General features: G+C 33.3%; 2 protein-coding genes and 1 non-coding gene across 3 annotated transcripts in view; all 3 read right to left on the bottom strand.

Moving 5' to 3' along the window:
* Positions 1–2,108: 2,108 nt before the first annotated feature.
* Positions 2,109–20,594, bottom strand: LOC103034551 (nurim). The gene is made up of 4 exons (XM_049472910.1): positions 20,405–20,594; positions 12,558–12,751; positions 11,438–11,614; positions 2,109–8,381 (listed from the first exon to the last, which is right to left on the bottom strand). Exons 1-4 carry the CDS (start codon positions 20,559–20,561, stop codon positions 8,067–8,069), a joined length of 843 nt encoding a protein of 280 aa, XP_049328867.1. The 5' UTR covers positions 20,562–20,594; the 3' UTR covers positions 2,109–8,066.
* trnak-cuu (transfer RNA lysine (anticodon CUU)) lies at positions 20,079–20,151 on the bottom strand. The gene has a single exon. It is a non-coding gene; the product is annotated as a tRNA-Lys (tRNA).
* Positions 20,595–21,553: 959 nt separating the features above from the next.
* LOC125788860 (ribonuclease inhibitor-like) overlaps positions 21,554–26,128 on the bottom strand; it is a 39,113-nt gene continuing 34,538 nt past the window's right edge. Inside the window, exons 3-4 of the mRNA XM_049472739.1 lie at positions 23,181–23,354; positions 21,554–22,348 (exon numbers count right to left, since the gene is read on the bottom strand). Coding sequence (XP_049328696.1) covers positions 22,342–22,348; positions 23,181–23,354 — 181 coding nt within the window. The 3' untranslated portion in view covers positions 21,554–22,341. The remainder of the gene's footprint in view (positions 22,349–23,180; positions 23,355–26,128) is intronic.

A 26,128-nucleotide genomic window follows, 5' to 3' on the forward strand; every position in this document is an offset into this window, starting at 1 on the left:
TTACTCAACAAAAAAAAAGTTTTGTAGCTTCAGGCAAATAAATGCTCTAAATCTATAAAGATTTTTATTTGGTATTTACTAGAAATGTATTATTTTTGTCAGTTTAAAGTATGCACTGTTAAATAAACCAATATAAAGGATCTACTTAATTCATTTTAGGTAAAAACTTTGCACTTATTTAGTGTAGATTTACTTAAAAAAAAAACACTAAGTTTTGTAGCTGCAGGCAAATAAATGCTATAAATATATAAATATTTTTATTTAGAATTTGGAAGAGATGTGTTTTTATCAGTTTAAAGTATGCACTGTTAATTAAAACAACATAAAAATTCTACTCAATAAATCTGAGGTAAAAATTTGGACTCAGTTGGGGTAGAATTACTCAAAAAAAAAAAAAGTTTTGTAGCTTCAGGCAAATAAATGCTCTAAATATATAATTCTTTTATTTGGAATTTATAAGAACTTTGTTATTATGTCAGTTTAAAGTATGCACTGTTAAATAAAACAACCTAAAGAATCTACTCTGAGGAAAAGAAATGCACTGTTAGGGTAAAATTACTTGAAAAAAAAAAAAACGAAGTTTTGTAGCTCCAGGCAAATTTGTTATTTGTCAGTTTAAAGTATGCACTGTAAAATAAAACATTAACACTTAATCAATTTTAGGTAAAAAAAAAAAAAAAGTAGAGTAGGTGCACTCAGGTAGAATAGCAGCTAGCATAGCACAGAAGCTATGCCAGAGTTAAAACCGTCTTTAAATACAATCTGTGTTTTCCTTATTCTGTTAATATAACATATTACAGTGTGAACAAATTCGTGTACAAGTTTGTTCAAGTTTGTTACTGGCTTTGAAAAATAAGAGAGCACTTAAAAATGATGAGTTTCTTTGATTTTACCAAATTAAAAATCTCTGGAATATAATCAAGAGGAAGATGAATGATCACAAACCATCAAACCACCAAACTGAACTGCTTGAATTTTTGCAGCAGGAGTAAAGCAGCATAAAGTTATCCAGAAGCAGTGTGTAAGACTGGTGGAGGAGAACATGATGCTAAGATGCATGAAATTAAAACTGTGATTAAAACCAGGATTATTCCACCAAATATTGATTTCTGAACTCTTAAAACTTTATGAATATGAACTTGTTTTCTTTGCATTATTTGAGGTCTGAAAGCTCTGCATCTTTTTTTTGTCATTTCAGCCATTTCTCATTTTTGTAAATAAATGCTCTAAATGAGAATATTTTTATTTGGAATTTGGGAGAAATGTTGTCTGTAGTTTATAGAATAAAACAACAATGTTCATTTTACTCAAACATAAACCTATAAATAGCAAACAACATTTTTTCCAGAGCTGTATTTTGTATATATTTGTATATATTACATAATTTACAACATTAAATATTTTAATTAATTAAATTAAAAGGAATTAAATAAAAAGGACCACACAATCCCACAGATCATTAGTTCATATCCAATCATTTCTTCATACAAATAAACAAAAGGAGACAAGAAGCAAACATCAATGATAAAAATGGAGAGTAACTAACTGGTATCTAGTGATTCTGGAGCTCTAATTCATCTAGAATCTTGCACTTTAATTCAGTGTGTGGGAAGGATAACATGTATTTTCCCCCTTAATGTATCATTATGAGCTACATCGCTATAAGAGAGAGAAATGCTACCAAGTTGGATTTGTGTAAAAATTGTTTTTATTTTTTAAAAAGTGTCCCAAACTGCAGAGTACAAGATACATACAATACAAAACAGGCAAATTCCACACTGGAGGGAAAAAAAAAGCAATGCATTAATTTCACATGAAAGAAATGAGAAATTCAACACAATTACTGTCAAAATAAGATCAATTCAATAATATGTATAATTAATGCAACAGTTATGTTCAGTGCATGTAAAATATACAATCCAAAAACCTCTAAATGCCTAAATATCAAAACTTGCTGGTGTTTTTCATAATATTAAATAATGAACACTTAGGGATTCGCCAAACATTCGAAGAAAAAAAAGAAAAAAAAAAAGGGCACTTTTTTGGTTCAAATTTATATGTTAAAATACAGAATAATTAACTGAAAAAGAATGTTTTCTGTGTGTATATGTATATGTTATATATGTATATGTTATATGTATGTTATAGTAAGAAAATGTGGCAAAATTAATGAAAACCTGCAAAAATCAAGTTTAATATTTAGTTGTTTCATTTTGTTCGATTTTAATAAAAAATGTTGCTTAATAAACACAATTTCTTAAGAAGGGAAACGTCTTCCTGTTGCTTAAAGTTGGCACTTTTATTTCGTTAATGTTTAGTTTACACTCTGACCTGACTTAGAATTAACTCATACTAATGCTATCTAACACACACACAAACACACACACACACACACACATTCACAATGATCACAATTATTACTAATATGCAGCTATAGTCCTAAAATCAAGCTAATCAACCACACTATAGAATATACTCCTAAAACAATCCTAAAATCTAAATTATCACACAATAAAAGAACGCACTTTTTGTTGCTGTTGTGCAAAAACCATGTATATCCATTAGAAGTGAGACAAAATAACGATATTGAGATATATTGTATATTTTTTGCTTATATTGCAATACTTTATCAATATGTGGCGTCAAATATGGATGTTTTTATTGCAACATAGGTGCTCTAAACTCACTAAGACACACCCCCAGATTAATTTTACCCAAGTTATTGCCTTATTACTCCATTAGGTGGCGCTATAATCAAATAAATAGAGTTAATAAACCTGCGGTGAAGCGTATTGGTTGTTAAATTGTGTGAAACTGACACCAATAAATCCCTAATTCCTGTTTTTTACTTCATTAGGAGCATTTTATCTTCTTTAGTAACACAGATTGTGTAAAGTGTCGTGGAGGATTGCGATATATGTCTTACAATATATCGAGTATCGCCAGTATTGTGATATAATATTTATCGTAAGATTCCCAGTGATTATCATAAATATATATCCATAATTTCAACTTTATACAGGAGTAAAATCATGTTTTTTTACCCTAAATGTAAGATAATTCTGGAGAATGTCTATTGGTCCACTCGTCAGTAAAATATTAAAACTACAATACAATACAATTCAAAATAAAACTGCAGGATTTATGTAGATTGTGCCTCAAAGTAGTTAAAATGGCAGTATAGTAAGGTTTTCACATAACAGCAACATTTTTCTTATTATGACTTATTATGACACTGAATGGCTGTTTTTTAATACATAATATCAGAAAATAAAGTGATAAAATACTATCAGTTGCAGATATTATAGCTAATACAGCAGAAGTAACACTTGTCGGATGTGATCTTATTTTTTGTAAAAATAAAGCATATTTTAGTGGTTGTAAACACCAAAAGTTTAGGTTATTTACAGTTGTAGTCTATCTAACATGAAAAAAAAAAAGCTGCAGTAATTCAGTGTTTTATAAGGCAGTGCAGTGGTGGAGGTTTCTGTAACAAATTCACAAAGGCAACAATGCGTCCTATAGCATTTAGCTGTGTTAGAATTAGCATATTAATTCATAATAATTCATATTAGTTTAAAAAGTATTTAAAATAATATACAGTACCAGTCAATAGTATGGACACATTACATTCAGTGTTTTTTCATTATTTTAAAATGTGGCACCAAGTGGTCCAGCAGTCTAAAGCACTGCCACTATGATCAAGAGTTCGCTAGTTCGAATCCCGGTCATGCAGCTTGCTATCAGCTGCCAGAGCCCAGAGAGAGCACAATTGGTCTTGCTCTCTCTGGGTGATTACAGTAGATGGTGTTCTTCTCTTTCCCCTCATCACTCCAAAAAGGGTGATGTGGATCAGCACAAGGCTGCTTCTGTGAGCTGCTGTATCAGAACCGAGTAGCTGCGCTTTCCTCCGAGCGTTAGCGCTGTGATGCTAATCGACGATGCTACAGCATCAGCAGCAGTTCAAAAAGAGGCGGATACACAGCTGAGTAGCAGCTGAACGGGTGGGACAATCAGACAGATAAATTGGAAGAAAAATACAAAAAAAAATAGAAATACAAATATTTTTAAAAATGTTCTGCACTGTAAATCAATACTAAAGTCCTCTCAACTATTAAGAAAAACATATGGAATTATTTAATAAACAAAAAACAAAGTGTTAAACGAACCAGAATATGTTTTATATATTTTACATTCTTTAAAGTAGTAGTCTCCTGGAATTCAGGCTTTCAGTTAACAGCTGTGCTGAACTCATCAAGAGTTAATTACTTGAATTTCTTGTCTCTTAATAAAGTGTTTGAGAGCATCAGTTAAAGTAAAGTAGTGAAGAGGTAGAGTTACAGGTATACAGTGAATAGTGAATATTTGAGTAATGTTCGAATCCAGATTATGAGCAGCAACAACTACTCAATTAAATAAAGATTAAGAGGAAATGAAGATCAGTTCATTTGAAAAGAAGAAGAATTTCAAGAACTTTGAAAGTATCCTCAAGTGCAGTTGCAAAAAAGACCATCAAAAATGTTATAATGATGGAACTGGCACTTATCAGGACTGCACCGGGAAAGAAAGAGCAAGAGTTTCCTCTGTTGTACAGGATAAGATCATCAGAGTTAACAGCTCCCCAGATAAGAGTATCTAAAAGCTTCTTCACAGAGTATTTAGGTTTGTTTAACACTGTTTTTAAGTTACTACATGATTCCTTATGTGTTCCTTCATAATCTAAACTGAATGAGAAAGTGTGTCCAAACTTTTGACTGGTACTTTAAGAGATGAGCGGGTGTTGGGCAGTAGGTAGGCAGCGTATGTTGAGGCTGTGATTTACTGATCATTCGTTCTTAGTGAGTTAATGAGGAGATAAGCACAGTGTTTTAATCTCATGATCTTTCACCTGTGCTCCTGACCTTATTACCTCTATTCCACATTCAAGAACCAGAACATCTCACGCTGGTTTTATAACAACAAATCTACAAATACTAAAAAAAAAAATGCTAACATACAGGGGTTGGTCAATGAAACTGAAACACCTGTCATCATTTTAGTGTGGGAGGTTTCATCATGGCTAAATTGGAGCAGACTGGTGTTCAATCTTCATTAATTGCACATTATTGCACCAGTAAGAGCAGAGTGTGAAGGTTCAATTAGCAGGGTAAGAGCACAGTTCTGCTCTAAATATTACAATGCACACAACATTATGGGTGACATACCAGAGTTCAAAAGAGGACAAATTGTTGGTGCACGTCTTGCTGGCGCATCTGTGACCAAGACAGCAAGTCTTTGTGATGCATCAAGAGCCACGGTATCCAGGGTAATGTCAGCATACCACCAAGAAGGACCAACCACATCCAACAGGATTAACTGTGGACGCTGTAAGAGGAAGCTGTCTGAAAGGGATGTTCGGGTGCTAACCCGGATTGTATCCAAAAAACATAAAACCACGGCTGATCAAATCACGCAGAATTCAATGTGCACCTCAACTCTCCTGTTTCCACCAGAACTGTCCGTCACCACAATCAATTATTGTGCTCTAAAACCAGGTGTTTCAGTTTCATTGTCCAACATATTGTGACTTAATACTTACAAAATAATAATAATAATAATAATAATAATAATAAGTAACAGCATAAAAATACTAGAGTGTGGAGTTGGGAGTTTGTCCCACAAAACAGGCTAAAGTTAAGCTTTTGTTTAATCTGTATCGTAATAGTTGATCAACTTTAACTTTAACACTTTAAAAATGATATCGATCAAAGAAAATCCTCTTAAAAGCAGTTCTAAAATCGAATCATTTTTATTTTATGATTATATCTTTAATTAATGACAAAATTACATTTAATTAACACATTTTTAAACTTTTTCTAAAGTTTTCAATCTATTAAAAGTGTCTTCCTCTTATTCCACTGGCACATCATTTTCTGTACTGTATTTTTATTTTTTGCACTATAAGGCACACCTAAAATCATTTAAAGTATTTTTTTACTTTCCCAAAAATGATGTATGAATTTAACCAGTCAGGTATTAAGGAGCAGTAAAGCCACTCTGCTGAAGTACAGAGTTATACAGGAGTTTCAGTGAAGTTTCTCCAGAATCAAGGCTGGAGCAGTATTAGCATTAGCATTAGCTGCTGACAATGCTAAGCGCTAGCGCTTTCTCCGCTCAGAGGTGAGTATAACAAACTGTATCCTGTGTGTTTAGCGTGTTAATACAAGCTACATGTGACGAACTGCTAGCAGATAGCTGAATTAAAAGAAAACAAGGAGACGTCTTGTTCTTATAAAGCGACACTAGTAATCCGGTGCGCCTTATGTATGTATGAAAATCATTAATAGTGCACCTGATAATACAGTGCACCATATATTCAAAATCTGGTAATTGTACAAATAACAGAATGTAGCTTTGTAGCTTAGTATTCTGTTATTTTTATAATTTCTTCTAACTTAAAATTATCCTGTAGTAGTGGTAAAAATTACCTCATCAAAATTATCTCATCCTTTCTTCTTCTATCACTCCATTTCCACTATTAAAACGTTTCTTTACCTTGAACTTCTATTGCTTATATATGTTCCTTATTATTGTGAGTCGCTTTGGTGAAAAGCATCTGCCAAATGTAATGTAATTTAATGTAAAAATGTGGAATGCATAAATGTAGACTACATTGAAATAGATTTTACTTGTTAAGATATATATTTTTGCACTATACCAGTATAACTACCAAAGCAAGTTTAAGATTAAGACTATTAAGACTTCTAGATGGTTCTGACTTTCCGATAATTACAAACTTTAGGCAGTTTAGTCAGGCTATTGGCACATATTCAACAATAGAAGAAGAAAAAGAAGAGGCTTTGCGCTGAAATCCATCTCCCCCTGGTTGTCAGGCGCATCACGCAGCAATATAAGTATTACAGATTACAGTGCTGGTGATTCTGTATCTACTGTGACTGTAGATTAACCCAGATTCTTTCATTAAAAAAAACGCATTTTCTTTCAAACAAGACAAACGAGCCTTAAAAATATTCTTCTACACACATTTCTCTTATGAAACCAGTTTATTTGGGTGTGTAAAGCCCTTCTGTTTATTTGCTTTGATCTTAGATTTCCAACGCTTTGATTAAAGTGGCCGATGATAAGGGCCATGGTTCACATTATTCAGTATTTATTCAGAAAGCTAGATAGTAGGGCTGCAACGATTAGTCGATATAATCGTCAATGTCAATTACATGTTTTTTGATGTATTTTGATGTATTTAAATTTGTCGACTACAAATTTCATTGTCGACTAAATGTTAATTTGTAACAGTACCACATTACACAATGTGCTGGGGACAAAATAAGCGCAATGGGAGACTTAATTCCCATATTAAATCACTAAATATCAGTCATTTCCATGTTTAAACAAAGTTCAGATCTTTAAATGTTTTTAGAGATGGCAGAAATAATCGTTGACTAATCGACTAATCGGAAAAAATCAAAATAATCATTAGTTGCAGCCCTACTAGATAGAAATATCTCCTGAATTGGCATTAAAGAACTAATGTATTTCTTTTCTTGAAGATAAAAAAAACATCTACTAAAAACTTAATTAATTAACTCAAAAATAAGGGAATTATCCAACAGTAAAAGAAACCCAAACCCATTCAAGACTGTTCTGACTTGTCTATATTTAAGTAACTTTTCAAAACTCCTCGGATCTGCTTTTAACCTATAATGTAAATTTAATGTAGAAAACTTACAGAAACTATACTTTTGGGTTTTGTTTTGTTTTTTGTTTTTTTAAACAAATTGTCATTGGTAAAACTGCCTATATATTTTTTTATGTTAAATTTAATAACTGTATCCCTTATTATTGTTGTTTTTATAACTTTACCTTTTACTGTGCCTTATCTTTGTATGTAAAGGGTCTTTGAGAATTAAAAAAAAGTATTATTATTATTATTATTATTATTCTGAACAGTAAAAGGGCTGAGGGACATTCTGATTGGACGCTCCTTTGGTCTTAATTGATCTGACTAACTAAAATAATCCCAGTTTCTGAAACACCCCCTCCCCGGATTAAGCCGTGATCTGATTGGTTCAGTCGCGCTTGGGTTCAGCGCTGTTGCTGTTAATCTCAGCGCTGCCCCCCTGTGGTGCGGAGAAGAGCTGCAGCTTGCTGTGGAGCTGGGAGCTCAGGTAGGCGCAGTCCTTGGCGTCCAGCGAGTGAGCGAGAGCCAGGTAGAGGGACAGGTATAGAGCCAGGACGCACCTGTCCAGCGTCAGCGTGGGCAGCAGCCAGAGCACCAGCAGCAGCTCCACGCACACCGGGTGACGCAGGTGGGCGTAAAGACGCTGGGCACGGGCCGACTTCAGGGCCAGCGGGTCACCCAGCCCTAAACATTCATAATAAACCTGTAACAGAGACACAAGCACTGAGTACAGGACCACATATATACATATATATACACACTGATATACAGTACACCTTCTCATTCACTGCGTTTTCTTTATTTTCATGACTATTTACATTGTAGATGCTCACTGAAGCATCAAAACTATGAATGAACACATGTAGTTTTATGTCCCTAACAAAAAAATGAGCTGAACCTCCACAGTCACCGGACCTGAACCCAATCCAGATGGTTTGGGGTGAGCTGGAGCACAGAGTGAAGAAGGCAAAGGAGCAACAAGTGCTAATAAACACCTCTGGGAACTCCTTCCTTCCTTCAAGACTGTTGGAAAACTTTTCATTTCAGGTGGCCACCTCTTGAAGCTCATTGAGAGAATGATGCCAAGAGTGTGCAAAGCAGTAATCAGAGCAAAGGTGGCTATTTTTTTTTTAAGAAACTAGAATATAAAACATGTTTTTTTTTGTTATTTCACCTTTTTTGTTGAGCATAAAACTCCACGTGTTCATTCATAGTTTTGATGCTTCAGTGAGAATCTACAATGAAAATAGATATGAAAATAAAGAAAACACATTAATCTTTTGGCCTGTACTGTGTGTGTATATGTATATATATATATATATATATATATATATATCTGTTATGTCATAGTTTCATTATTAATAAGGGGTGTCACGATTCTCTAAATCCTTGATTCGATTTCATTTCCGATTTTAGGGTCACGATTCGATTCGATTCTCGATTTTCTTTTTTTTCTTTACAGCAGAGAGGCCTATGCCAGTTTTAGATTAGTCTATGGTCAGTCATTGGTTTGATTCATCAAATTTACAATATCTTATTTTAAAAGGTGGGCTTGATATAAGTGATGCAAAGTGATACAAGTGATCTGTAATACACCACATTAGGCACTAATGGTCACATTTAAATAATTTTATTAAGATATATATGTAATGCCCTCTAGTGGATTTTTTTGGTAGCAGCAGTGTGCACTATTAAAACAGCAATGTGCAACATAACATAAATAATAATAAAAAAAAAAATACAGGAACATTCATGTACAAAATAATAGAACAGTTAGAGCCTTAACAAACTGAACTCTATCCTACTATAACAGTTAAACATGAAAAATAAGACTCGTCCCTGAGAATGAGAAGTTTTTTCTTTAACAAAGATACATTATTAACTTTATCTGAGAGAAAGATGCTCCTTAAGGTACCAAAACTATTAATATATTTGAGGCTAGACAAAACAACTGTTATTTTTATATTTTGAAGTTTTTCTTTAAGAAGATGAGAATGTTCACATTTTCTGGAGAAAGAGCTGCTCTTTCAGCAGTCAGAATGTCCGCGGCGTCGGCTACAGTGTGCTGCACCATTTGTGTAGCTTAGTGGGAGGGATCGTCAATCCTCTTTTTGACTTTGAGGCTCGAGACCATGACATAATTTCAATCGATTTCGATAAAATATCGAAATCATGACACCCCTAATCTAGTAATCTTTTGTGTCATAGTTTTATTATTGACCCAATCAAGTTGGATCCTCTACAGATAGGTGATACATTTAGAATCATAAAACTTATTTTGCTTTCATTTAATTTCCTTCTGCTATTACCAACCACAAGTCTGGCTGTGTTCAAATAAACATAATAAGCAAATCAATAAAATAATAATAGTATATGTATGTATAAATGCTCCCAACTCATCCCCAAATCTGACATACTACAGTAACTCAATCAGCTCAATCAAATGAATAGAGTAAACATGTGGTGAAGAGCATTACGGTATTTATATTGTGTGAATCTGACACCAATAAATCCATAATTCCTGTTATTTACTTACTTAGAAGTATTTTTTTCTCAGTAGCATAGTAACTGTGAAGTGTGGAGAATAGTTTTACGATATATTGATTATCGATGAATCGCAGTTTTGAGATATCACTGTTATCATTAATTTACCACAGCTGAAATGTGCTGGAAAAACCTAAAAATGGGTCTTGAAAGTGCTTGAATTTTACCTTGTAAAAGGTGTATGAAGTAGGGGTGGGCGATATGGCTCTAAAATAATATCACGATATTTCAGGGTATTTTTGCGATAACGATATACTTGGCGATATAGGAAAACTAAAATAATTCATTAATTTCAGGAATATAGTATAACAGTATAATCAAAATGTGGAAAAATAAATAATATAGCATAAATATAGCATTTTCTGTTTCAAACTATCAAATACCATACTAAGGTTAAAATAACACAAAAAAATCAAATCATGATTTTAATATTTAAAGATTTATTTTGAAAAAGAATTCGTTTTTTCACAAAACGCAATAAATAAATAAGTTTTTTTTTCAAAATGTCTTATATATCCTTTGGCATCAATATAATTTTTTTTTTTTACTAATAATGTTCAAAATACAATAATTAATAACAGTAAATTGTACATCTGAATATAATAGTTTGACCATTGGGCCTAAAAACACAAATTTCAAAACATTTCTTTTCGAAAATGTGCAAAATTTAATTAACGAACAACATTAAGACTATAAAATCCCCAAAATCACGGTACATTCATGTGCTGTAGTGTAGTGTGGTGTAGTGTAGTGTGTATAGTGTGTGTGTGTGTGTGAACTGCCCCCTCCTGAATGCCTCATTTTCTTTACCTTTTTACGTCCATACGCTCCTCTATACCATCAAAACCGCTCATTTTCGCGGACTTTGAGAGTGAAAGTGAAAGTAGGCTACACGAAATACCGGCCGGCTCAACAGGGCGCGTGCTATAATGTTTACATTAGAAAGCTCGTGGAATGCTGCACTGTGATTGGATGAGTGGAGATGTGGCGTTCTGCGGGAAAACAAGACTGGCGTTTGTTGCGTTTTGGAAAGAAAAAGAGAGAAAACAGGGCAGTATTACCCGGCGGATAGGGCGTTTTGATGAAAATTGAATATTGGCTTTTCAAGAGTGTTCACATAACATTCTGATTCTGGCTCTAACTCATTTTTTTTTAATGGCGTTTATCGCGTTTTAGAATCAAACTCTTCATATTATGTTTGTGTGTGCTGTTTACCTGTTTGACTCCTAGAAGCTCTGGATAATCGAATATCAGCAGGATGCTGCAGATGACGGCCCAGCACAGGAAGTGCACTGTGAAGCAGATCAGAGGGAACCAGATATCCCAAGGTGCACTGCGCACCGACCACAAGCAGGGGGCGCTGGTCACGGGCTGCCAGTAACGCATCAACACCTACAGCAGGACACACAAAGTAGAGCGTTATTTGTGAAAAGCTGTGTTCTGATTGGTTTAGAAGAAACCGAGACCATGGACCGGCACTTTAGGTTTTTAGGTTTTTACACCTGTAGTTTTAAGGTTTCTATGATCCGGTTTAGTTGATGAGTTTGTTTATTTATTGGAGAGTTTCTCCCTCTGTTTGGTTTGTTTTCACACAGGCATAAAAACCTGAACGCACTAAAATGTGCACCCATAAACCATGCAAACCCGTTCTCTCCTCTGATTGGTTAGAGCTGTCTGGTGAAGGAGCAAGAAAGCAAACACAGCAAGAAGGTTCTATGACCAGATTCAATATTTAAAGAGTTTAGTGTCATGTATAAAGTAAGAAACAAGTTTCCTCGTATCATGACATTCTGTCTTTGCCCCTCGCCAAGTAAACCACATAAAGAGAAAAAGTGGAAAATATACAATAAAGCAAGAAATATACTAACGAAATATAAATATTAAATTGGTGTTGAATTTACATACAGGATGGAGATATGTGCATTATAACAGTAATGTGTTATGGATATTATTTTACAAGTACATGATTATCTACAGCAGTGAAATATAAAAAAAAAAAAGTGCAAAAAGGTCAGTAGTGCAATTATATATATTATTTTTGCATCAGTGTAGTGTACAGGGGTTGGACAATGAAACTGAAACACCTGTCATTTTAGTGTGGGAGGTTTCATGGCTAAATTGGTGGCAGCCTGTGGACCAACCACATCCAACAGGATTAACTGTGGACGCTGTAAGAGGAAGCCGTCTGAAAGGGATGTTCGGGTGCTAACCCGGATTGTATCCAAAAAACTCCATAAAACCACGACTGATCAAATCATGGGGATAGCACAGAACATAGCTCCAAGTGAGTGAACAGGTGTGAACAGGTGTGAACAGGGTTTTAGTCAGTAGTTACCTGTAGTGCGAGGGCTGTAGTAGTGCAGTACATGGCTCGGTTCAGGACCCCCAGCGCAGACTGGCAGGCTCTCTTTACGGGATCCCAGGCCAGCAGACTGTGCTGAAGACTGAACAGGACTAACAGAACCAGATCCAAACCCAGAGCCCTCAATACTGAACTGTCCCTCAGAGCTACAGACCAGGACACGCCATCTGAGACACAATCACAGTCAAAATCAATCAATCAATCACTCAACCTTTACTTTCACTCGGTTATACATTGAGGGTAACCCTCCTTTTCAAAAGGATTGAAAATTAAGTTTAAATTATAAAAACAAGCAAATAATGAAGATTTAATTAAGGAAAAATAAAATAATTCAAAATAAAAGGATATGCAAACCGGCTAAAATGTAGAGCAATAAAACAAAGAGATAAATACGTACAATAATAACATTTAGGCACAAAAAAAATAATAATAGTAATAAAACATAAAAAAATAAAGGACTAAAATGACCACAATTATAAAAATGTAAATGATAAAACTAAAATAAATAATAATAATAAGTAAAAAATATATTAAGAAAACATAAAAGGAAAAAAAATTAATAAAATAAAAGCGGTAAGGTCAAAAGTAAAAGCAATAACAAAACAAATAAAAGGATGAAATAAATAAAATAATAAAATAAAAGGGCTAAAAGGTAAAACATAAAATTAGATAAAAAAAATTAAATAAATAAAACAAGATAAAAGAAAACTCAACTAAAACAGTTACAGGCTGAAGTCTGAAGGTGGTTAGAAACTAGGAGTTTTAAATGATTGAGTGACACCAGCGAGCTGAGCTTTAGAGTTTCCTGTAGTGAAAGCCTTAACAACATCAACGGGATTTAAAATATTTAATAATAATTTAGAAATGATAAGAAATAAAATAGTAAAAAAATAAAATTAATTAATTTAAAATCAATCTGTACTTATTTTAAATCAACATTTAATAAAAATATACATGTAAAACAGAAAATTCTAAAATTATTTTTAAAAAAAATTGACACATAAAAAGCAAAAAACTTAAAAATGTATAAAAATATAAAATAAGTAAATATATATATATAAATATTTTTTACTTAAGTTTTTATTCAAATTCAAGTTTATGAACAACACTGTTAGATATATCCAGTATATCAATCCTTTAATGCTGCATTACTTCAATTGCTTTTATTTTTATTAGACTTTTTTGTTCTGCTGCATAATTTATTTTATTCAGTTCCTTGTTTTAGTTTAAAGTCTTTTTTATAATTGTAAGATTTTAGGTCCCCTCTGCATATTCCCGAGCGTAAATGAAGGTAATGCTTGTCTAATATACAGCTCTGGAAAAAAATTAAAAGTGAACTTCAGTTTCTGAATCAGTTTCTCTGATTTTGCTATTTATAGGTTTATGTTTGAGTAAAATGAACATTGTTGTTTTATTCTATAAACTACAGACAACATTTCTCCCAAATTCCAAATAAAAATATTCTCATTTAGAGCATTTATTTACAGAAAATGAGAAATGACTGAAATAACAAAAAGATGCAGAGCTTTCAGACCTCAAATAATGCAAAGAAAACAAGTTCATATTCATAAAGTTTTAAGAGTTCAGAAATCAATATTTGGTGGAATAACCCTGGTTAGAGCTGGGCGATATGGGAAAAAATCTTATCACGATATAGTTTTCCATATCAGTCGATATCGATATGTATCACGATATAAATCAAATCACTTTGTGTCACACTTAAAGGTTTGTTTTTATTAGTGAGAGAATAAGGGAGTGATGGAAGTTTTATCACAATATTTTTTTCTGTATCTCCATAATTATTAGGGCTGGCCCGAATAGCATTTTTTGAGCTCCGGATATTTGGCAGTAATTGGTAGCGAATATTCCAATATTAGTTTTTAAAAAAAACAAATTAATCATGAACGCGAGCCAGAACCCGAGCTTGAACGTCAGCCTGACTCAGGCGCTGCATGAACTCGGGCTTTTTTCCAATTTTTTCCAATTTTCCATGACTGAAAAAAAAACTTGGGCTATAAGCTCAATATTAAATATTTCGTTTGTTTAGAAATTATTTTATATTCTTAAACCATGTTAAATTATATTAGATTAGTAGGGCTGGCCCGAATAGCGTTTTTTGAGCTCAGAATATTGGGCACTGATTGGCAGCCAATATTGGAATATTTGTTTTTAAAAAGACGGATTAAAAACTGATTAAAGTAAAACAAAAATTGCAACTCGGCCCCTTTAATTCACCACAAAGTTTTCCAAGACCCAGCCGGAAAAAAAAAGATTTCCCACCTTTTCCTCAGCTGGGTCGGGCTCAAAAAATGATTTGTGATAGGCTGTTTTTTGGTTTGTTTGTTTAAGCACTTAGGCTTTTGTACTGCTGCAGTGCAATATTTAGATTTTATATTCTGAAATTCGTTAGGTTTTATTTCTTTTAGCATTTTGAACTTTTTTTCCAATTTCAAATTTATTTTTTTCTGTTCGTTATGTTCTATCGGTCCTTGCGTTTTTTGTAGTTGAAGTTGAATTTAATATTGAAGTTCAATATTTCTAATTTATATTTTGAAATTCGTTAGATTATATTTATTATTGTATTTTGAGCTCACTTTAGTTGGTTATTTTCCAAATTCATATCTATTTTTCTGTTATTATTAAATGTTATTAGCTTATTAGCTTAGCTTGTCATTTAGCATACAGAACTTCTCACGGATTTTTAATGAATGTTGATTTATTAATTTAAAAGCTGTACCTTATTAAAAGTATTTTAAGCCAGACAGACACTGTGTGATTTTTTAATGAGTTTATCTGCACTTTTAAATGGTTTGTCCTGTAGGAAACGCACACGATTTGTATGCTGACACTGTTGTCTGACTGAGGAGCTGCTTTCCGTCAAATGCAGCCTGTAGGCAGGAAAAAATCCAGCCAGAACCGACCATATCATGAGCCAGTTTTAAAGCCAGTAATTTAGTAGAGCATTAAACTACAAATCTGAGATGTACCTGCTGTACTTCTTAATCTCTGCCCCCAAAACGGTCCATTAACTTGCTTGACAGACGCGTCAAATCCCCCGCGAGCACGCGCGGCGCACAGCGCACCGATTAATTCATGCGTTGAGCTTTAAACGCGCAGCTGAGCTGTAATTGGGGAAATATCACAAAAATCACAGTGTGATTTGTTACATTAAAAAAAAGACCATTTTCTTCCGCCTAATCTGAGAGGAAAGCGGTGTTCTCGACCGGCCCGAGTTCATGCAGCGCCTGAGTCAGGCTGGCGTTCAAGCTCGGGTTCGGGCTCGCGTTCAGATAATCTAAATGATAAATGATTTTGTGTTTTTGCACTTGGGCCATAAGCTCAATATTAAAAAGTTCGTTTGTTTAGAAATTATTTTATATCCTTAAACCATGTTAAATTATATTAGATTAGAGGAAAGTCATTTAGACATCATTCTTAAGGTGTTTTTGTCCTGTTACCGCTCCGCAAAAAAACCTCTTCCTTTAATCCGCGCCCCACATACACATTTTTGCAGCACCTGCCCCGAGGTCCTAATATAAATTGAATTAATTACATTTAGTGCTTAAAATTTACTTAAAATTTATTTAAAACGTGCTGAACAGTGCGGCCGTTTATTCCCAAAGTACAAACACTATGGTTGTTTGCGTGTGTCGGGCCATACTCCACTATTCTTTAGGGTTTTTTGTTGCATGCATGAGAATAACTATTACAATTTTCTTAACTATTTATTAATTTGCTCCAGCGTCTTCTGGATTGATTACACGTTGTGTTTTCGTTGTTTGCCGCGCCACTTAGACGGAAATGGAAATGAATGTTTATCGAATTCTATTGCACAGGCTTATCATCGTCATCGAGGGAAAAATTATCGCGAAACAAATCGATATCGTTATATCGCCCAGCACTAACCCTGGTGGTTTTTAATCACAGTTTTCGTGCATCTTGGCATCATGTTCTCCTCCACCAGTCTTACACACTGCTTTTGGATAACTTTATGCTGCTTTACTCCTGGTGCAAAAATTCAAGCAGTTCAGTTTGGTGGTTTGATGGTTTGTGATCATCCATCTTCCTCTTGATTATATTCCAGAGATTTTCAATTTGGTAAAATCAAAGAAACTCATTTTTTAAGTGGATATTTTTTTTTCCAGAGCTGTAAATAAAATGTTTACCTGATGTTTTCCTAATTTTCCTCTAATATTTCTCATCATTTCTCTATGATGTTTAATATACTGCTTTAATTTAGTATCATCTTCTTATCATTTTAATTACCTATATTAATTATGTGTTTATAATATTTGTATTAGACTGTTTAGACTGTATTTAAATTTATTTTAGATTTAATAGATTGTCCACTATACATCCTTTCATGCTTAAATTAGTTCAATTGCTTTTAGTTTTATTAGATTTTTTAATCAAATTTTAATTTTTTAATCAATTTTTTTTCTTAATTGCTGATTTTATGTTTCCTCTGATGTTTTCTAATGTTCCTCTCATATTCCTCTGATATTTCTGTTATGTTTAATATATTGCTTTAATTTAGTATCATCGTCTTTTAAATGACCTATATTACTTATCTGTGTTTATATTCGTTTATTTGACTGTTTTAATAGATTTTACACTGTATTTATTTTAGATTGTATTTAAATTTATTTTAGATTTAAAAGATTGTCCACTATACATCCTTTCATGCTTTTAAAAAATGTTTCAATTGCTTTTAGTTTTATTAGACTTTTTTTTTATCTTAATAGTTTTTTTCTTAATTGATCACATTTCCCCTGATGCTTTTCTATGATTTTACTATAACATTTCTCTGATGTTTTGATGATGTTTAATATATTGCTTTAATTTAGTATTTAGTATCATCTCATGTGACTGTTTCAATAGATTTTAGACTGTATTTATTTTAGATTATATTTGACTATATATTTAATAGACTGTCCACTATATATCCTTTCATCTTTTCATGTTTTTTAAATCTTAACTGATTTTTTTTTTATTGTTGATTTTATGTTCCCCCTGATGTTTTTCTAATGTTCCTCTAACATTCCTCTCATATTCCTCTGATATTTATATTATGTTTAATATATTGGTTTAATTTAGTATCATCTTCTTATTGTTTTAAATGACCTATATTACTTATCTGTGTTTATATTCGTTTATTTGAATGTTTTAATAGATTTTACACTGTATTTATTTTAGATTGTATTTAATTGATTTTAGATTTAAAAGATTGTCCACTATACATCCTTTCATGCTTTTTGAATATTCATTGTTTTTTTTTTCTTAATTGATGATTTTCAAGGATTCAAGGATTCAAGGAGATTTTATTGTCATTCGCATCACATGTGGTACATGAGGTGGAACGAAATTGTGATCTCACGATCCAGTTTTACACCCAAAGAGCTGTTATTAATAAATATATAGATAAAGAAAAGAATACAATAAAAGAAATAGAATATACAAAATAGATAGATAAATATCCCAAGAATAAAAAAAAATAAATAGAGAGTAGAAGGTTCAGCAACATGAAGTCCAGAGTGCAAGTGTGCTATAGCAGCATGATAATGTGAATTAGAGCAGTGGAGATAAAGTGTCTCAGTGCAAGTAAAGTGACCATGTTGGTAAACAGTAAACAGTAATTTGTCCTTGGTGTCAGTGCAGTGTGTTTGTTAAGTGGAGTTTAAGAGTCTTACAGCTTCCGGAATGAAGCTGTTTCTGAGTCTTGTTGTTTTGCACTTAATGTTATGTTATGTTCCCCTGATGTTTCTTTGACTTTTCATTTTTAATTATTGATTTATTATCATCGTATTATTATTTTAATCCCCTATATTACTCATCTGTGTTTATAATATTTGTATTTGACTGTTTTAATCTATTTTAGACTGTATTTAAATTTATTTTATATTTAATAGATTGTCCACTATACATCCTTTCATGCTTAAATTAGTTCAGTTGCTTTCAGTTTTATTACATTTTTTTTAATCTTAATTGTTTTTTTTCTTAGTTGCTGATTTTATGTTTCCCCTGAAGTTTTCTGATGTTTCTTTGATGTTTCATTTTTTACTTATTGATTTAATTGTATTATTATCTTCTTATTATTTTAATTACCTATATTACTTATCTGTGTTTGTAATCATTTATTTGAATGTTTTAATAGATTTTAGACTATATTTATTTTAGATTGTATTTAATTGATTTTAGATTTAAAAGATTGCTCAATCTATATCCTTTCGTGCTTTTATATTATTTCAACTTCTTTTAGTTTTATTCGATTATTTTTATTTAATTGTTTTTTTTTATTTTAGTTACTTTTATTACTTATCTTTTTATTTTTTCATGTGACTGTTTTAAACTTATATTTTATTGATTTGTCAAAGCTTATTATTTAAAACAACATACAAACAAAGCTGTCAGGGAACAAATAATAGTACAATTGACATTATGGTGGTATTATCCAAAAATAAGAAAAATTGCTTGCTTACAAATCAAGAATAAAACGAGCAAACATGGGTTAAGAAAAAAAAAATATATAAATATATATATATACTTATATGCATACATACACACATGGATATATCCATACACATACATACACATTCACAAAGAGACCAGGGTTAGGGTAAAATTCTCCAACATTCAAGGCTATTAAATACAGTCAGGTGTTAATGTAGTCTAGCCACTTTCCCCATTTCTTTTTAATTTTAACTTTGTTTAATCTCAGGGCAAAGGTAAGGGATTCCATCTCATATATCTCATTAACAATATCTTTCCACAGCTCTATGGTAGGGGGATCAGCCTGCATCCATTTTCGAGTAATTGCTGTCTTGCTGGCTACTAAAAAATCTGCATCAGGTATCTATCTGCTCCGACAAGACAATCTGATAGATTTCCCATATAAAGCACCAAGAACTCCTTGGGAATATCCAGCGAGAGGATTTTGGTAATATGGTTCCAGATTTCATCCCAGTAGTAGTGGATTTTAGTACATTCCCAAATCATGTGACTGGTTTAATAGATTTTAGACTTTATTTATAGTAGATTGTATTTAATTGACTATAGATTTAATAGATTGTCCACTATACATGCTTTCATGTTTTTTAAATCTTAATTGTTTTTTTTTATTGTTTATTTATGAAAATTATGTTTCCCCTGAAGTTTTTCTAATGTTCCTCTAATGTTCTTCTGATGTTTCTATGATGTTTCATTATTAATTATTGATTTATCATCATCTTATTATTATTTCAATTACTTATAATACACTTATCTGTGTTTAGAATCCTTCAATTTAACCGTTTTAATAGATTTTAGTTTGTCCACTTCACAACTGCTTTTAGTTGTATTGGATTTTCTTTCTTTTATCTTAATTAGCTCGTTTATTTGTTATTTTTATTGTACTTATTTTTTTATTTAACTTACAGTTTTATATCCCTCTCATATTTACTGTGTAAAAATAAAGATATACTATTTAATTAATTTAAAAAATGGAAAATTATATCTCGCCCAACGTGGGGCTCGAACCCACGACCCTGAGATTAAGAGTCTCATGCTCTACCGACTGAGCTAGCCGGGCGCTGAGCGCCGTACCACCAGTACAGCTTATAAACCTCCCAGTCTCCGATCTATTCTCTTTATTTCCCCGGTTAATATCGATATTATTAATGAGAATAGAGCGGATTAGCGCTGCTCCGCGGTGTAAACAGTGTGTAAGAGTGTTTTAACGCGCTGTAAACGGATATTTGTGGGGTTTTACTGTATAAACAGGTCAGTAGGAGGTGAGGTTGGGTAGTTAGGTAGTTATTTAGGTGGGTAAAGGCTGAACTCACCTCCGCACAGCGGCGCTCCGCCCGTGATATTGTGATAAACGGCGCGGAAAGAGAGGAATCTAACGAGGTCCGCTCCGGTACCGAACACCAATATAAAGTTCATTAAAGCCGCAGCGCACAGCAGCGCGGGCCGCGCGCCCGGCCCAGCCATACTCATATTTATATTCAAACACTGCCGCTTCCGGTTACAGCAGCACCTGCAGTTACACACAGCGGCCACACGGTGCCGCCAAACACCGGTTTATACAGAGCCTGAGCCCAGTTCCTATTATACCCCCCTGCTATATCAGATAATACCAGACTGCGCACCGCTACAGCAGCTGCAGTTACACACAGCGGCCACACGGTGCCGCCAAAGACCGGTTTATACAGAGCCTGAGCCCAGTTCCTATTATATCTATTACTTATTATTTATTTAACATTTTTTTAAAGTATGCAAAGCTGATTAATTTTGTCTCAAACTTAAATTGCCAAAAAAAAGTATTACTATACTGTAAGTTAGCATGATATGCTTTTAATAACAGTTTAGAATAATATATATTGCACCTCAGAAGTTGAACCTTTATTGTTTAAGGTCACACAGATGGGGCAGAACAAAAAAAATTCTTATAACATCTGGATAATGAATGTAGTAATATGGCTATAATACATCATTTATACAGCTGGATAATGTATACAGTAATTAAGCTTTTACAAATATATATAACATCTGGATAATGAATGCAGTAATATGGCTATAATACACAATTTATACAGCTGGATAATGTATACAGTAATTAAGCTTTTACAAATACATATAACATCTGGATAATGAATGCAGTAAATGGCTATTATACACAATTTATAAAGCTGGATAATCAAAGTAATTAAGCATTTACAAATACATATAACATCTGGATAATGAATGCAGTAAATGGCTATTATACACAATTTATAAAGCTGGATAATCAAAGTAATTAAGCATTTACAAATACATATAACATCTGGATAATGAATGCAGTAAATGGCTATTATACACAATTTATAAAGCTGGATAATCAAAGTAATTAAGCATTTACAAATACATATAACATCTGGATAATGAATGCAGTAAATGGCTATTATACACAATTTATAAAGCTGGATAATCAAAGTAATTAAGCATTTACAAATACATATAACATCTGGATAATGAATGCAGTAAATGGCTATAATACACAATTTATGCAGCTGGATAATCAATACAGTAATGAAGGTTCTACAAATACTTATAACATCTGGATAATGAATACAATAATAATGCAACACCCCACATAGCATATTATAATAAAGGCAAATACCATCTATGAATAACGGCTAGACTGTTTGTATAGTATCTGTATGAGATCTGTTGCACAGAGAGTAAGAAAGCACATCCCAGAGTAAGTGTACATAAGAAGGAGAGAGAGGTTTGTAAAATGCCCCTCTGCCTCTCCCTAGCTTTAAGCAGGAATTAAAAATCTACTGGAACCAAAATATCCTGGGCAAAATGTAAGACAATTCAGTTTATGACAGACAAGGCTCCCACTTTCCTACTCAAAAGTGTCAAACATATTTACATCTATCACTCAGGTAGAAGTACAGATACTAGGGTTTAAAATACTTCTGTACAAGTTGCTTTTAACTACTCAAAGTATAAAAGTAAAATTAATCTAAGGGGAAAAAATAAAGCCATAAGAAGAAAAGCTTAGGCCACGCCACATTGTCCTAAAGTGCACGAAATGAAAAAAATCTGAGGAGCACCTAAGCTATTGTAAAATGTAAGTATGTAGTATGAGTATGAGTATGTAGAAAATTAAGATAATTGCGTGAAAATGGAGTAGAAATAAAAAGTCCTCTGAGAAATAATGACTTCAGTAAAGTATAGATATCCATGATCACTGGTAAACAGGAATGGATGAAGAGAGTAGGTCAGGTCTTTAGATGCTGCAGAAGAGAAAACAGTACAGACTGGTCAGATATGAACACACATTTCACATAGCTTCACATGACTTCATTAAATAAACTACAGCTTAATCTTATAAAACTACACACTCACATACCAAACACTTCAGACAGTACACTGTAGAGATTGAGACTTTGGGTTATATTTGGTCAAAACTACTAAATTAACAATGTTTTATATGTTTACTTTTAAATTATACATGTCAGATAAAACTAAATTAAAATAATATGGTTTGTTAATTAAGCTAAATGCTTAATATTGTGCTGCTTCTCTACACAGAGTCACAATAATGAGTCTTGGAGAGTAATATATTCTCACTGCACTGAGAAAAGGCTGTGAAGTTCATCCTGTGTTTAAAAGTTTAACAGGTTTGAAGTTAATACAATATTTCCAGTTGATATTTCCACAGTAACACAAGACCTGTTTCACACAGGTCTGTTTTCACCCCAAACGTCACTAAAATAACGGTCTGATCTGGTTTGTTCTGCAGGTCAATCAAACACCTCCTCCCTTTAAAAACAGGAAGTTCTTGGTCATGCTGTGATGTAACCCACCTGACTCTCAGATACAAACAATGGTAGCTTAGCAACACTGCCCAACCATGAACTCAGTTATAACCCAAACATACTGTTTTTATTTAATTAAATCAAAATCACCATTAATTGGTGCATTTTGTGTAGGTTTCTACCAGTCTACCACAGTATTACCTTAACAAGTTAACTTAAACCCAACTCTAAAACACTGTATGTGATGATCAATATTATGTGTGAGTGTGTGTGTGTTTGTTTCAGAGATAGTAATTCAGTTGCTCACTATAGTGTTTCCAGTTCAAAGTGAGGATCCTTCTGTAGATCAGAGAGCAGCTTCTTTCCTGACTCTCCTGGATTATTGAGCATCAGATCCAGCTCTCTCAGGTGGGAGGGGTTTGATTTCAGAGCTGAAGCTAAAGCAGCACAGCCTTCTTCTGTAATACTGCAGAACTTCAGCCTGCAGAGAGAAGAAGTTAAATGTACAGCAGATAAGTGTACAGTTATATTCACACACTAGGAGTGTAAAGACCCCCCCATACACCCCAATGTTGTAGGGGCAAGTTTAACTATACCTATGAAAGAATCAGACCTTTAAACATATATTAAAATATCTTACAGTCATTAACATCATATAGGCAGACACTAGTATTGGACAGGCATTAGTATTGGATTTTATATACCCTGCATTCCAACCCTCTGCTATTGACCTGTAGAACTACATTAAACACTGCCAAAGAGAGCAGTGTACATTCCACCCACAGAGAACACTGATAGTTCTACTGAGCACAAAAAGAGACCTGAATGTCCATCACTTGCTTACTCTATTGCCCAAAAATGTTAATGAGCAGCTCAATATAATGATTTGGGGGATTCTGTACATGATTTGAGGGAGACACTATCAATATGCAAGTAAATGCTGAGACTCACAGGATCTGTAAAATCTCTGAGTTAAAGACGAATAAATAAATCACTCTGTTACTTTGTGTAGAAGAAAAATTCACTCCTATAGTGTTACAGAAATTACTAGAATCAACCACATGATAGTTATGATGAAAGGTGATTTGTGATGGAGTCATCAGCTATATTAAGAAAGCTGAAGCTCTCCAGGCTGATTTCTTTGATTTGGTAACAATGTGGATTTACAGCTAGTCAGCTCTGTCTCTAAATTCAGTGATATCATGATCTACAGATCAGGTATAAAGCAGACAGGAATTAAAGTTTCAGCTTTTAAATCTGTGCTGGGAGATAAGCTTCAACAACTGATGGAGGATGTCCTGTGAAGGTGAGATGCTCTGTTTGTTGTATTATGATGATCTTACTCCAGTTTCTCCAGTTTACAGTGTGGATTCTTCAGTTCATCAGAGAGCAGCTTCACTCCTGAATCCTGCAGTTCATTCAAACTCAGGTCCAGTTCTGTCAGAGTTGAGGAGTTTAAGCTGAGAACTGAGGCCAGATCTGCACAGCTTTTATCTGACAGATTACATCCATACAGCCTAAGAGAGATATGATAATCCATTAGAAACAGTGAAGTTTAAACACACATACACCCCTTAGGAAGGATATGTTTTTTTTTATAATTATGCATTATTCCAAAATATATACAATCCTGTTTATTTAACATACATCTAGTAAATATATCTACTGTGTAGAACAGTTCCTGTAGACATATTACCATATTTTGTAACTATAAGGCATATTGAAAATCCTTTAATTTTCTCAAAACTTGGCAGTGCATTTTATAATGCAGTTACCTTATGTATGAATCTGGTTGTGCTTACTTATCTCAATTTTATTTGGTACACGACGCTCTGTTGTGCTGAATATCCTGATAAATCTCGGCCGTGGTGGCAAAGCTCGGGGGGAGCTAGTTTCCATGCAGCTCTGTGAGCTAGAAGGAGCTAAACTTTCCGTTACACCCATTCAGGGCTAATACCCAAACTTTGGTTCTTATCCAGCAGAAAAAATAGCAAAAATTGATTTAAAGTGAAGTACTGGGCATTTATTGTAGCCTGCTTGGTGATGACAAGAAAATAAAACAAGTACCTGTGCTAAAACAATTAAAATAAGCGAGAGAAAGAACTTAACAAGCAGCACCTAGGCGACTACACACCCACACTCAATTCCCAGAATTGAGTATGTTTCTCAGCATTACACTTTTCATGGTGGGGTGCTGCTTTCGGCGCAGGTGAAGTTTCTTATACAATGTATTTATTTTTCAGTTAAATTTCTCTTATGAGTCAGCATAGCTAACAATACTATCTTGAGTATTTCCATTATTGGCGCCTATATGTAAGTAAAGTTAAAGCCAAGAAGACTGAGAGGGGGTGCTTTTCCTGGTGGGGAATTTTGTCTGAGATATTTTTAATGAGTTATTGTTCACAATTATTGTGAATTAAATATTGCTCAGCTATTGTGAATGAGTTATTGTTCACATTTACTGTGAATGAGTTATTGCTCAGTTATTGTGAATTAGTTATTATAAATGAGTTATTGTGCAAAGTTATTGTGAATGAGTTATTGCTCGTTGAATGAGTTATTGTAAATGAGTTATTGTGAATATTCGGTGCAGAACAGCAGAGAAAATGCAGTAATGCAGAAATATTTACATACTAAATCATTTTATCACGCTGCACACTACACTTCTACTGAACTAGGATACATGCTCTATCTGAACCCTAAGAAAAAATATCTAAATATATAAGTTATATTAAATATAATCAATTTGTTTATTTCAGTATTTTAAAGTGTGTGACTGTGATTATATTACTGTAACTAATAAAACTAATTAAAAAATGTCCTACAGTCTCACTAATGTGGTTCCCCTTAAGTCAAAACAGTTCCTTGTGGTGCAACACTGACAAAAAATCTTAATATTTTATTGGATCAGGATGTTTTGATCAATTAGTACAGATAATTAAATGCAGCTTTTTACTAATGGAGTATCTGTCACAGTATCACCACATTTACACAGGAATATCAAGAGAATTCAAGTACTACTGGTTTAAATTGTTTAATTTTGTGTGTGTGTGTGTGTTGTGTGTGTGTGAAGGTGAGCTGCTCTGTTTGTTGTATTTTGATGATCTTACCACAGTCTCCAGTTTACAGTGTGAACTCTTCAGTCCAGCAGAGAGCAGCTTCACTCCTGAATCCTGCAGTTCATTATTACCCAGGTTCAGTTCTCTCAGAGTTGAGGAGATGGAGCTGAGAGCCGAGGCCAGATCTGCACAGCTT

Source organism: Astyanax mexicanus, unplaced genomic scaffold (genome assembly GCF_023375975.1).
Source record: "Astyanax mexicanus isolate ESR-SI-001 unplaced genomic scaffold, AstMex3_surface scaffold_31, whole genome shotgun sequence".
Lineage (NCBI taxonomy): Eukaryota > Metazoa > Chordata > Actinopteri > Characiformes > Acestrorhamphidae > Astyanax > Astyanax mexicanus.